Source organism: Manacus candei, unplaced genomic scaffold (genome assembly GCF_025592945.1).
Source record: "Manacus candei isolate 608988 ecotype Guabito, Panama unplaced genomic scaffold, ASM2559294v1 h1tg000069l, whole genome shotgun sequence".
Lineage (NCBI taxonomy): Eukaryota > Metazoa > Chordata > Aves > Passeriformes > Pipridae > Manacus > Manacus candei.
In genome coordinates this window covers 6,739,260-6,754,208 of record NW_026138117.1, presented here as the reverse complement: position 1 = coordinate 6,754,208, position 14,949 = coordinate 6,739,260, and the positions used below count along the sequence as shown (strand labels likewise).

General features: G+C 39.7%; 1 protein-coding gene across 4 annotated transcripts in view; it reads right to left on the bottom strand.

Moving 5' to 3' along the window:
* Positions 1–10,520: 10,520 nt before the first annotated feature.
* Positions 10,521–14,949, bottom strand: part of NCK2 (NCK adaptor protein 2) — an 85,353-nt gene continuing 80,924 nt past the window's right edge. For all 4 annotated transcript variants that reach the window (XM_051806885.1, XM_051806886.1, XM_051806888.1 and 1 more), the window contains one exon: positions 10,521–13,133. In XM_051806885.1, the coding sequence (XP_051662845.1) occupies positions 12,939–13,133 (195 nt within the window). In that variant the 3' untranslated portion in view covers positions 10,521–12,938. The remainder of the gene's footprint in view (positions 13,134–14,949) is intronic.

The window sequence follows — 14,949 nt, the reverse complement described above, 5'->3', positions numbered from 1 at the left end:
CACTCTGTCAAAAAGGCAGACTTTCACACATCCAAGACAAGCAGAAGTGTGTAGAGGCCTTTTTAATGGTATCTCATAAGCAGGGTCCAAGGTTGTGCTTTCAGTTTCATGTGTGATCTAGAAATCTCACATACTAAGCACACACATACAAGAGGAAGGAACAACAGTTGGGTTACATAGACATGGGGGGGTCATTTGACATGGGTGCCCCATGTCCACACAGGATTGTGACCATGCCTGCAGAAGGGAGCCTAGGATTAGAGAAGAGATGAGCAGAAGAGTTTAGCATGGAGCAAGCACACTTATCCAAAAGAACATGGGCATTTCAGGAAGTCATGTTTTCGAGGCCAAAACAGAAAACTGGTAATTCCTTTGAGACTTTAAAGTTTTTAGGTCACTTTGAACAAGCTTTCCTTAAGTGTGTGCAAGGCAAGTCATTCCTGAAAATCCCAGAGGCCTAACACCATCCTCTTGATGGAATCAGATTACAAGGAAAACTTGGGTCATCCAAGAAACATCAACTAATAACAAAGTCATCTCTGAAAGTCCCAGTGGACCACAGTGTAGGAGGCTGTGAATCACTGAAGACGTGGGAAAATGGCAGCAAGAAAAAAAGACCAGCTTGCAGCAGATAAACAGGTGTAACCTCACTAAATCCTTCTGCAAGCAGTTGTCAGGACCTGATCCCTGCCTGGAAACACGCTGCTCTTTTCTTTCAAGTATCCAATCTCCAACACTAAATATCTTATTCCAGAGTAAGGACTGGAAGCTTGTTTCATCCAGTAGAGAAGAAAGGAACATCACTAAGCAGCGAGGACTGAGAAGCTGAAAGAAAGAGAACCCAAGAAGAACAAACTGCCAATCTTCAGCTACGGTTTGTGTTATACTGCTATACCATCACAAAGGTAAACATCAAAACCCATGAGATGAAGGAAATAACCATTCATAACCTACCTTTTGAGCTCATTCACATATTGATAAACTTTTCACTATGATAGTGCAACAAATGACTATCCCAAAGACAAGTCCCAAAACTGGGAGACTGCAGGACACTGTCTCCTCTGTAATTCCAAAAGACTGAGGGATTGTATGTTCCTGCACAGAGCCCAGCTGGGCAGAAAACTGACTGAGAGCAGGCCTGAGGAGGAGAACTCTGGAGTACTTTGGTGAATGAAAAACTAGACACGAGCCGGCAACGTGTGCTTGCAGCTCAGAAAGCCAACCATGTCCTGGGCTGCACCAAAAGCAGTGTGGCCAGCAGGTCAAAGAAGGTGATTCTGTGCCTCTACTCTGCTCTGGTGAGACCCCATCTGCAGTACTGCATCCAGTTCTGGTGGTCCAGCACGGGAAAGACATAGATCTATTTGAGCTAGTCCTGAGAATGATGAGAGGGCTGGAACACTACTAAGAAAAACAGGCTGAAAGAGTTAGGGTTGTTCAGCCTGGAGAAAGCTCTTGGGATAACTTACAGCAGCCTTTCAGTACCTTAAGGAGCTACAAGGGAGCTGGAGGAGGCCTTTTCACAAGGGCGTGTAGCAATAAGTCAGGGGGGAATTGCTTCAAACTTAGAGGGTAGGGTTAGATTAGACATCAGGAAGAAATTCTTTACTGTGAAGGTAGTGAGGCACTGGAACAGGCTGCCCCATCCCCAGAAGTGCCTAAGGCCAGGCTGGATGGGGTTTTGAGCAATCTAGTCTAATGGAAACTGTCCCTGCCCATGAAAGGGGGGTTGAAACTAGATGATCTTTAAGGTCCCTTCCAACCCAAACCATTTGGTGATTCTATGAGACATCCAAAATGTACTTTTTAATATCAGCTTACTATAGATGAAGAAAACTTGTGAAACCCCTATGGGATGGAAACATAAATTCCAAGTGCACAGGCACAGTAATACCCTAGTTATTGCTTGGAGAGCTGGAACATTAATAGAAAGGTGAAATAAAACAAAATAAAATAAGAAAATAACAGTATTCTTTTCTTCTCCAACTTGAGGTTTCTAAGTCTGGAAGAAGTATAATATGGGTTCCACAGGGCTCTTCAACATCTTCATAATTGACTTGGATGCAGGACTGAAGGGATACTAAGCAAATTTGCAGATGACACAAAACTCAGAAGAGCTGTTGACTTCCTCAAAGGCAGTGATGTCCTGCAGACAGACCCTGAAACATTAGAGGATGGGGCAATCACCAACCATATGAAGTTCAACAAGGGAAAGTGCAGAATTCTGCACCTGGGATGGGGCAACCCTGGATGTACTGACTGGAGAATGAGGTGCTGGAAAGCAGTGCCATGGGAAGGGACCTGGGGGTCCTGGTCGATGGCAAGTTGAATATGAGTCAGCAGTGCCCTGGCAGAGAGGAGGGCCAACGGTGTCCTGGGGGGCATCAGGCAAAGCATCCCCAGCTGGTTGAGGGAGGGGATTGTTCCGCTCTGCTCTGCACTGGTGTGGCCTCACCTGGAATACTGTGTGCAGTTTTGGGTGCCATAATATAAGAAAGGTATTAAGCTATTAGAGAATGTCCAGAGAAGGACAATGAAGATGGTGAAGGGCCTTGAGGTGAAGCTCTATGAGGAGTGGCTGAGGTCACTCAGTCTATTCAGCCTGGAGAAGAGAAGACTGAGGGCAGACCTCATCCCAGTCTACAACTTCCTCATGAGGGGAAGTGCAGGGGTAGGCTCTGATCTCTTCTCTGTGGTGACCAGTGACAGGACCTGAGGGAATGGCCTGAAGTTGTGTCAGGGGAGGTTTAAGTTGGATATTAGAAAGAGGTTTTCACCCAGAGGGTGGTTGGGCACTGGAACAGGCTCCCCAGGGAAGTGGTCCCAGCACCAAGCCTGCCAGAGTTCAAGAAGCATTTGGATGATACTCTCAGGCACATGGTGTGTCTCCTGGGGATGGTCCTGTGCAGGGGTAAGGGTTGGACTTGCTTCTTGTGGGTCCCTTCCAACTCAGCATATTCTGTGATTCTTTGATTCTTTAAATTCTTACTATTAAGGTTTCGTTCATTCAAAATATATCTATCATTTAAACCACTTTCCTCTAGTTAGGATCAAATAACATTAGGAAAGGGATCTCTGAAGTTGGAGGGATGAATTTTAATAACCAGAAAATCTGAGAAAAGCCAAATTCTATAGCAGAAAACTTAGAAAGTCAGGTTCAGTTAAAGAACAGTGCAATAGTTCATACCAAAGTAAGCATGAAATCCTCTTTCATATGACATTTTCTTTGCCGTCTTGGCACCATTTCCACTTTTTATCCTTTTTGCAAGATTGGTAAAGTAAATATGCCTCGCCTATGATAGTTTAGAAAACACAGATGTATAATTCAGTTAGCTGCTCTGGAATGGAAATTAACATTTCTGATCCCCTATATCCTCTAAAATTAGGCCTCTTAAAATCATAAGGTAAGTCTTAATATTTTTTGATATCGAACAAAAGTCAGTAAGAAACGAATTGTATTAGAGTTTGATCCAAAGCCAAGTCTAGTCATTTTGATCTTTTCATTAAATTTCAGCCTGCCTTGGTATAAGCCCTTAGAAAACATGTAAAGTAAATGTTGAGGCTCTTTGTGATTATGGCATAATATTGCAAGGTTCTTTGCAAATAATTTCCTTTTTCTGCATCTCAGTTCATGGTCACTGCCCATTAAAAAGCAAAGCATTATCAAACCAACAATCAGGCTGCTAGATAAAGTACATGTGCACTTATCAGTATAGGTAGCATCACTGAGAGGCAGTGATTTGTGTTTGTGCTTGCATAATTATACAAGAATCTTGCTGAAATATGTTAACAAGCCTGTATATTCAACACATGGTGAGTGTAAATTGTAAGCATTTACCAGAAGACAGTACCAAGACTGGCCAGTTTCCTGAGTTTCAGGGCAAGAAATTCAGAGGGGAGGAAGCATTGTCAAACTTCCCTATTGGCTGAAAGGCTTACAGGAAGGGTGGAAACATTCAGAGAAAGAAATGTCTTCATTAACTCTTATTGTTTTTCAGTACCTGCCTATCTATCATCTCAGATAAACATGAAAACCTCTAACTGCCTAGATCACAATTTATCATAACTTGAATTTTAAGACTGCACTCATGTTCAAATATAATCAAACCTTTCCCCAGCGATCATTCTGCTACAGAAAGGTGTGTGCTGATTCTGAATTGAGAAGCGAGTTAGTTCTAGAACAAATCAAATCTGAAGAAGTCTTTTAAATGGAGGGAAAGTAAACATGTGCACACAACATCTAATCAGGACAAAGGGGATTTCTTAGATGTCTTCATTTCCTGCTGCAGATGCAGAGGCTGACTGCTTATTCAAGATCACTGCTATTTATATCCTGTCTCTGCATCTTGGGAGAAAAAGGATGAACTCCTTCAGAACAAAACTGAAGTTCCTCTGGCCTGGGCCTGCTGAGCCCAGTCCCTCAGCAAACGCCTCATGTGATCATTTTGAACTCCTCTCTTGCTCACTACTGGTGCCAACATATGCATCACTCCGTTCGTGTGGGTGAGCACACTCCTAATAGCACTGTTGCCAGTCTCTTTATGATGCTTCATTTCCACAGCTCCTCGGTGTATGCTCTTTGTCTGCTCTCCATCATCACTGTACAGTATAGAACAATTATTTTGGCTGCTCTCCAGTTTGAGCTGTTCCTTCCTTTTGTATGTGGGCTGAGGGTTGGTTTTTTTTTTTCTTTTTCAATTAAAGAGCTTTGTTTATGATACCAGGTTTTGAACAAAGACTTTATAGCACACGTCATAATTATAACAGCCCCAATAAACAGCACAAACTGGCATTTACAGCGATAACACAGTGGTGTGGTTACATGCCAGTGTAACAACTCCACTGTATCAGCCTAAATATGCATCCATGCAATTCAAGCAAATCAGATCTCACAAAAATTGCTACTGCTGAATTGCAACTCTCTTGCAGGAACCCTTGCTATTCTCTCTGTTCAGTACCGGAAAATATCATCCAGTAGGTCAGGAAGAAGAAACTTCAGCAAGAAAGGAGGGATGGGCAATCACTCCCAAATACCAACAAAAGAATTTCACTGCCTCTGTTTTGATGAGCATGTTGTGTGGCATTTCAGGTAAATATGCAGAAATACTGACCATGTAATTTTCCACTCCCTATTTCAGAATTGCAGCTGCAAAGCCTGTTTGAGCACCAAGCCTGCCACAGTGAGAACATGTGCACTGAAGCCCAAAAGTCAGGCTGCTGATTCAAGCAGGGATTATATCATCCAATAATCATCTCTGTGAATAAGAACAGGTTTGCTCGAGCAATAAAGTTGTTCGACAGCCTGTTCCTTGATGTTCCCACAGCAGAAATAGAGCTCCATACTGTGAACTGGGCCTGCTCCTCTGCAACCTGGGTATATAAGGGAGAAGTGTGGAGTACAGCAAAGTTTCCTGTTCATTAAGTAGGCTCTAAATATTAAAGGCTAACAATGGAGGGAGAGTAGAAATAATTGAAGACAAAAAGAAGGAGCTGAAAAACTGAAGAAGCACAAGAGAATACTGCTGAGAAAAGAAAAAGGCAGAGTAGGAAACCAAGTGCAAACAGGGTAGGATGGCAGTGCTGTTAAACAAAGCACAGGACAAGCAGGATTTCTGGAAGCTCAACCAACTTGAATGATTATGATGCCAGACCACGTGTAACTGTAGTAGAAAAAAACACAAGAAAAATGATTTATCTGAGTCATCATAAAAGTAAAATCATTGCAGTTAACAGTAAAATAACAAAAATGCAAGCTAGATGCCTGTGCAGTGCCTTACCCTCAAAGGTTCAGAACTGTAGTATGCACAGGTTGCTTTCAGATACGGTCCTGAAGGTGATTGGGTTTGTTCTTCAGAAATTCCAAGACTACTGCAGAATTAGTGTCCTGCTAACACTGAGGAAAGCCATCTCCTCTTTCCATCAGTAATTAAAGTAGTTCCTGACATTGTGCTATATAATGAGCTCCTCCATTCTTACACTTTTGGAATGATTTGCAAGCATTTGCAAAGCTCTTTTATTTAATCCAGAACTCTTACCTGTTACCCTTTTTTTTTTTGTTTCTTTTCTCAAGAATGGCCAGAATTCATTTTATCAGCATAAAGTGCTTCCCAGAAACAGCATAACGTAGGAAAGCACCTTTGGCTCCTATTTTCCCCACCACAGGATCATGTAATTCATAAAGAAGAGTACTGTTTCCCAATAAGCCAATATTGGATGGAAACACCACTGTTCCAAATGAGCCACAAAGTTCCAGAAGAGCAGCCAAGGACAAGGAGACTTTCTGGGAAGTAACAGGACTGCCAAAGACAGAAGTATGTGTATTTCTGAGGAAAAAGTAGAGAGAAAAAAAAACCACCAAAGGACAAAAAAAAAAAAGAAAAAAAAGACAAATCTTATGTTAATTTAGGGAGACAAGTCTCCAAGACCACTGTTAAACAATATAGGATATTGCCATCAAGGGGCCCATTGACTGGTCATCTCATGCTCACCACATGGCAAAGGACTGAGCTGAGATTGCTAACTTTTGAAACATGCTCAGACTTCTCATTTTTACAGAAGAGGTAATACTAAAGAGCATGAGAAGGTTGACAATGTAGGTGCATCAGAAACGCAGGCTAAAAAGAAGACATAATTTCTCTTAAACCATTTTAAATTTCATAGCAGAATGATTTCACAGAGTTCACAGAGACAAGCTAGAGAAGGGGTACGTCTGATCAAAGTTACCAGCTAGCACAAGAAACAACTCTTGAGTCTTATTAACACAAAACATCAAACACTGATAACGTCAGCATTCACTGTTGAATTAGTAAGGTCAAAGGACAAAAATAATTGGTTTTAATGAGTTCTCTATGACACCCAACCATTTCTGGTGAGTTCTTCAACTTGTTCTCTGTGCTTAGCCCAAGGCAGTTGCATAAGAGCCCTGACATTATGAAAATATCTTCTAACATAATCACACTTATCCTGTCTTTGGTTGAGATAGGTTATGGCAGCACAAAGTCAGGCCATGGCAGCACAAAGTCAGGCTGATGCCAGTGCAAAACCAAGTAACATGAAGGAGTCCTCCACTTTTCACTGGGATATAAACCTAGAAGGATCTTCAGTAGGAAAAGCTGCCACAAACACCAGTACCCTTCATTTTCTTGGAGCCTCAACACTCACATTTCCTCCTGCAGTGCCAATTCCTGGAATTTATTTATGTATAAACCCACTGTACACCAAAAAAGGGTTAAGTTTCACTTTTACAAATTACCTATCTATATTCAAATGAAAATAAACATCCTAATTCGCCAAAGAGAAACCATCAAGATACTTGCTTAATGATCCCAGGAGCCTGTTCTCTCTGTCTGCTGGTGCCATTACCTGCAGTTCTTTATGGTTGTATTATCATCATCATCATATATGGACTTAGTATTCCAAACATACCAGCTGCCCACAACTGAAGGGCTTCTTTACATAACCAATTATAATTGCACTGAACGCACTACTGGTTCTGTGACGTAAAAAGAAATTAAAAGAAAAAATCATCAAGCTTATTTTAACTTTAGAGAGTTGAACCCAGATGAAAAACTAAGTCAGTAACCCACAGAACCCACTAATTAATTACCATATAGATGTACGTATCCAATCTAATGGACATCAAAATTTAAAAAAAAAAAAGTAACCCATTATTCACCACCAGTTTCAATTACAGCTGGGTGAATAATAACAGTTAACATATTCTCTGTGGCCTGGCTCACACCCAAGAGATGTTTCTTGGGAAGAAGCTCAGAAGCAAAATATAGCTTGAAAACTGGAGCAAGACACCACTTTTGAAGTCTTCCCTCAAAAATCAAAACAAAAAAATCCCACCACCAACAAAACAGTCCCCAAAATCCCAGTTTTCCCCTTTTAAGATAACTACTATTTTCTTAGAGTAGGACATTGAGATTAACAATTTTATACATCCAATCCTTCAGTAAGATGGACTAAATCAGCATTAATTTGTTAACCTTTGTAAAATTTCATGTACTAGTGCCATATATGTCAAGCTAAATTCCAAATTAAATCCATTTAAGAAAATAGAAAAGAACATTTCTTACCTGCTACTTTTTTCTCATAACTGTGAACTCCCACTGCTGAAGATACCCTGTCAAGTTAAACAGTCTTCTTTTTTTCTTTTTGTTTAACCTCCCACTCTTAAAAGGTTTAATATTACCTCATGGGAAAGAAAATGCAAGGAAAAACTTGCCTAATCTGTCAATGGCTACATACCACTTCTGTTAGTCAGCTTCTGTATCAGCTTGGGTGGATATTGCAAGTAACAACAGGGGAGACAACCTATTTTCTAACAAGAAAAGAAACACTAAGAATATGCCAGAAAAAACTTGCATTTTGAAATACAAAAAGAGCATATGGTCCCAGCAGCATGCAAAGGACCATAAAATACTACAGTTTTAAGTATATTATATATAGGCTATTTTTCATGTGAAGTCAATTTAGGTCAAAAACCATTCTGTGTGTTGGATTTTCCAACAAACTATAACTATATACAACAGCTACAGGTATGAATACCCACCTAAAATAGAGAAAAAGACAGTAAGCTACTGCTTTCACAAGACACTGGCAAAGGAACATACACATACATTAGGCATTGTTAGCACATACTAAAGCTGCTGCACATCTGGGTTGCAATTGCAGTATACTTTCTAGAACAGTATTGCAAAACTGATTTACCTATTACTCAAAAGCTTATTCCACCTAGGTGCAAACAGTGAGTGAACAGCAAAATTTACTGGTATCCTCCTTTTATTCTACAAACTTTCATTCACATGGTCCAGGTGTGACCTAAACACTCTTTAGGACTGTGCATCCTGGGCTCTTGCTGGTTTGCACTTTCCCACTGTATAAAAAACAACAGTGAATTTTGAATGTACTGAAGAGAAAGGAATAGGAAGATTCAGGGTTACTAGTGCATTTTAAGAACTCAGAGTTGCTTTAGCAATACAACTTTCACAATTTACCATTATAAATATGTTAATGAGTTTCCATTTAAAAATGAGTCATCCCATCCCACTGGAGTATGAAAACAGAACTTGTTAGATTCAGATTGTCAAGACTGCACAAGTTTAATTTACCTCTAAAGCACAGAATTAAATTAGTTTTAAGACCAAGAAGAAACGAATGCCCTTACAATTATTTAGTAGCTTTTGCTAAGTAAATTGCCAGACCTAATTCAAAAGAACTGTGATCCATTTTCTAGTTTTTGATTCATAATTTAGGCAAAAATCTGACTCATTTTTACAGGTGAAATTGTATGATGGCATTTTAAAAGTACTCCAACTTTGTGTTATAACAAAAGGTATCATTCTAAGTGTGGAAGATCTCTATTTCCTCATAGTGAAACCATTAAACCAGACCAAACTGTATAGTACCAGAAAAGCTACAATAAAAGCTTGGAAAAACAGTTATAAACTTTAAGGATTTAATATAAATTTATGAGACAAAAATATCCGAATAGAGAACACTAAGCAGAATCACTCGAGTGTGGGACTTTACAGTTCATTCATGTAGTCCCCATTCCTGTTAAATACCCAACTGAACATCTTTATTGCCTTTTTCCTCTCCCCAAAAGCAAAGACTAAGCAAATCCTTTGCTTTTATGACACACTAGATCCATGTGAGTTTGCCTGGCATGCTCTCAGTTCACTCTTAGATTAATCCTTTACTAATTTGTCCCCATCTAATATGTGATACCAAAAGGGGTGATACCACAAACAGTCAAGATAACTTCAAGTGGGAGCTTGTTGACAAGATTCAGACAACTCACTTATATTCCTCTATAGTCACAAACAAGGCAACAAAACACTAACAGCTGCACAGGAATAATACTTAGAGGTACAACTTATAGACCTGTACAAACCAGGTATGATGGGAAAAGCCAGACTGAACACCATAAAGAAAAATCAACACTTCTACTCCATTAGAAATTATTTGAGCTTTTAATGAATACTGCAGGCAAAGAAACTCAGGTCACCATGACTCCACTCATATTAAAAAAAACCACCCCTCCCCCAAGCTTTGACAAAGAGGCTATAAATAGTTAAAAAATAAGGGTGAGGTTTTGTCAAACAATTGAAAGGTACATATAAAATAGGAAAATAAAAATAAAACCCATGTCTACTGCCCCTTTATTGAGCAGTTAGTACTGAAGATTGTTAATGCTCGGGCCAAATGCAACAAAAGATGCCAAAAGGGCAGCAAAAAGCAGCAAAACTTGCATGAATATATCTCAGTTAGTAAAGACAAGAACAACTGAAGAACTATTAATGAGCCTGTTGAATGGAAACCATGGGCAAAACCCAGGTGAGACTTATTTAAAAGAAAAGTATTATTTGAGCTAGTAATTTACAGCACTTTGTCATAAATTAACTAACAGCTTCCAAAAAAGAAAAAAAGCAAAACTTTAACAATTCACACCTTAAGACACAGAAGCTGTTTACAGAGGATGAGGTAACAAATCCAAACAAAATTTAACAAAGCATTAAAATATAAAGCATATAATTAAACCTTCATTTATATGTATTTAATTTAGTTCTAAGCTATTAAGACTAGAAAGGAGTTAGGAACTAAGAGAGCTTGTAAAAAGGGACTATAGAAAAAGGTGAAAAAAATTGCAAGAGGAATACAGAGGCTGGACAGGAAACTAGGGAATATTTCAGAAAAGAAATGAACAAGGGGCATGAAAGAGTAATTAGCATAATCAGTTTACTGAAAAGGTAAACCATTCCCATATATACTTTTTCCAAATACTACAAAGAGACAATGAGACTGAAAAGCATTTCACTGAAACCTGAAAATGCTCATACAACATATAGTTGACTTTCTTAATGTCATTGCCATACCTGGTACATGCTCAGATTCACCTAATTAAAAACTAGGTATTAGAAGGCAAAACCCTACATTCTCTGCAGAATTCACTCATGAAGTTTAAGAAGCAGCCCATTGTGGAGTCCCTCTGTAGGCAGATTGTAAACAACTGGTACTTCTCATCAACTTCCTAAGGAAAACTTCTATCTTCTTAGAAGACAGTCACAGATAGGTGCTCTTCAGGATAATGCATGATCATTTTGGATTGCTCTGAATCACTGCTTTCCTTCATTAAGCTTTACCAAGCACAAGTATCACTGCCCAAATTTTAGTTAATGCACATACAGAAAAATACAGCTTTTAATTCAAATACAGTTGTCAATTCAGAAAATCTTACAGAAATAAGATTTCAAGAGTGGTGGGAAAATAGTAGATGCGTAGAACTTCAAAAATTGTACTTGCCTCTTGGATCTGAGCAAGACTGCAATTCATTCACAGAAGTACAGTGCAGTCTCCTGGCAGTGTCATGATTAACCCCCAAGCAAGTCAGACAGTGCTGGTGTCTGCTTATCCTGCACTGGAGTTATGCACAGAGGTAGTTGTACTACTACTGGCTGAAATACAGAATAGGTAAGGAATGTGTTTTAATAGCAAAAAGGTACCAGAAAACAGGTCCATCTTGCAGTTTTCATTAAAGCTATCAATGGACTTAATTATCACAGAAACTAGAAAGACAGAGCCCATTAGATACTGCCTCTTATCAAAACTGTCCTCCGCAGTCACAGACGTTTCCTTTTTAGGCCACACAAATTCTAAGACAAACAAATTCATTATTCACTCTATTTCACGTTGACAAAGTAACACCAGGACTACCACCCAAGGATAAATCCAGTACTCCATCATGACGTAATATCTTTTTTATTACAATATCCAAAAAACTGAGTATGCAAGATTTTGAGATCTCATGATCCCTTCTTCAATCTCAGGAATGTGCCATCTAAAGACTGTATATTTAAACCATAAAGGACTTTAAATGTAAAGAAAAGAGAAAAATGCATTTTCTTCATAAACATTCTGTGTGTCTCTTCCTACCAACCACATCATCCTCTGTAAAACCCGAAGATTTCTTTCTGTAAAGCAAATATATATATAGTGTTGGTAGCCCGCCCCACCCTGTCCCAAGATCAGTTTTTATTAATCTTCTGTATTAGTGTCAACAATCAGCTACAGATACATATTACTTTGAGAATTAAATACATAATCGTTTAATTCAAACAAGCAGAAGGGCAAGAGGAAAAAGCATTATGTGGATGGCACATTTGGTTGTAGATTACCAAAACATTCAGCCTTTACGATTCATTTATTCTTTCTCTAGTAATCAACTTTCAAATAAAATTTCTCTTTGTTGCAATTACAGACCAAAATACACTAGATAGTTTTCTTTTACTACAATCTTACCATAGTAGTTTAAGAAGTACTATTACAAAATGCTTTTAATTAGTGTACTCTTCACAAAGAGTCAGAGAGGCAATGTAATAGCAGAGTACAGTGTAAAGAGTGCTTCTAGGAACTAGGAATTTTTGTAATATCCTACCCGGTAAGCGATATAGCTACAGAACTCACAGCCACAACTGTTATGTCTACTCTCTCTCACTTAAGCAGCTGCGGCTTCAGTGCATTCAAACTGTGCCCGATGTCTCTGAACGGAGAGTTCTGCCTGTGTGAGCAAATCTGAACAGATTAACACTGGTTTGAATTGAAAACACCCCTCCTTGATCTGAGCTAACTATGTAAACGTACACAAGAGAGGGGAGTTTTGAACTCAGCCGGGAAGGTGAGTGCTCACCACGGCCACCCAAGGGAAACTCTCAACCTGAAGAGAGGTGGTCGGAGATTAACAGAACTGGAACACAAAAAGAGGCAAACAAACAAAAAAAGAAAAGGACAAACAGCAACTGACAGAGCAAACACTTTAGAAAGAGCCTATTCCTTAAGCCTGCTTCAGATATTGCTCTGTTCTATAAAAGTGAATTTAGGACCTAAGGCTTGTAAGTTATAAGAGGCCCAGGTGGCCAAGTCCATCTTCAACGTCACTGAAGTGCTTTCACAAGATATAGCTTTTCCCCGTGTTCACTGGTGAAGATGGGAGCCTTTTTGTAGTGTTCCACCAACTCATCCATAGTATTAAAGCGTCGCTGCCCAATACAATAGACATTGTCCACGAGCTGCACCTTGAAATGTTTGTTCTTCCCCGACGCCTTTAGAGATACTGAGAAGTCACTGGGCTGTTGAGAAGAATTCAAAAAGAAAAAAAAATAATTACATAAACGTGAACAAAATGTAGGCGTAATTTTGTGGTTTCAAGAACAAACTATGTCATACAGTTGACGGTAATTTGTTAGTCTTTGTTCCACAGCTCAGTGCTTTAGCTATTTAAGAAACCCAATAGCCTATTATTCAATAAATAATTGCCATTGTTATTAATGTGCACAGTTAAGTCAGTTAAGTGAAAGCTCCCCAGATGCAGTCTGAAGTTGCCAATTACATGACTAAATTGCAAATATTATCTTAATTACTCAATCTAAAAGCATGAGAATGTCAAAGAGAAGGGAAAAACTTTTATCATGTATGCCTTCCTTGCTAGAGTGCCCTGGAGAATGCAATTACTGCAATATTGCTTGGGTGAGATGAAGAAAATTCCCTGTATCACTTTTTTTAAAGCCGTGACCACTAGAGGGCTGTTCTTGCTTTGCATTGCAAAAGACAAAAACACATTCACCTCTTATCTTCATTAACACATGCATGGGGAATCATTTCTTCCACTGAGTACACCTTCTTTGCAAAAAAGATAAAGCTATAGAATAAAAACACAGTACAAATCTCACCATTACACCACCCCCCACAAAAGAGAAAATTTAAGCACTAATTAAGTTATTCAGAACCGAACAATTTCTCATGATAAATCTCTTCATCTTGGCAATCAGTTGCTTTAACAAAGAGAGCACTGTCATCCAAACAGCCAAGATGAGGCCATTCCACTCTCTGTTTCACATGCCACCACAGGATGGTAGAAAGGACACACTGTCCCTAGCTTCTAGTTGAACTCCATCTCCAGCCATCAACCACTGCTGGCTAGTTACAGAGATAGTGTAGAAGCCTGGGCAATAAGGATTTAACATGTTGCTGTGCCTCAAATACTGATGACCATTCAAGCAGGCAAGCTAGAAAAGAATGTGGCTGGAAAATGGGGATGTATAGAGGTAGGGCAGCACATTTCTGTGGCCAACTTCCCCATTTTAGTCCATGGAGACTGCACGATACAGAACAGTCCAGGTGCAGGAATGGGTCAAGGAGTAGGCAAGTCCAGCAGAGGGGGATCAAGACCACCAAAAGACGCTCAAAGCCCCCCCCTTCCTCCCTCGACCCATTTCCAGAAAGGTCCAGAAGAACAGACTACACATGCTAACATGTTTATATGAAGAGTAAGAAACCTAATTCCAGGGTGGGGAAAACTTATTTAGAATAAGGCACTCCCACAAAGCCTTGGTGATGCACCCCCAGGATCCTGGACACCCTGTTGGCTGGATTGATGCTGGACCCAGGACTAGTGATCTCCTTTCTTTTCCTATCTGATCTCCCTTTCTCTTTATATCTTTTATTATTTCTTTTCCTATTAGAAGGCAGGGGCAAAACATATATGAATTTTTATGCCGAGTCTGTAGCTTGCTAATAAAACTTCATGAGGTTTTTTTGGATCCTTCTGGGTTTTGCCATTCCTTTTTTGATGACAGTCATCTACGAATCTTGGGCTGTCCCTTCCCCATAGGAGTGGGATGTGACAGATGGGAGTATGGGTTTGTCCTGTGATAGGTGGATGGAGGCAGGTGTCATCAGCCACCAGGAAAACATAAAAAGCACACACTAGAGTTTGTAGCAAGCATTTAATGGAGATAAGTACTGCCTGATGTGACTGTGGAGGTACTGCTGCAGGGTCTCAGTCCACTGAAGGCGTAACTTCAGGCACGTGCCAGGCTTCAGACACAACCCGCTGCCACACTGCTGCTCCAGCTGGGCCAGCACTGCAAACCTGAACTTGTCCAT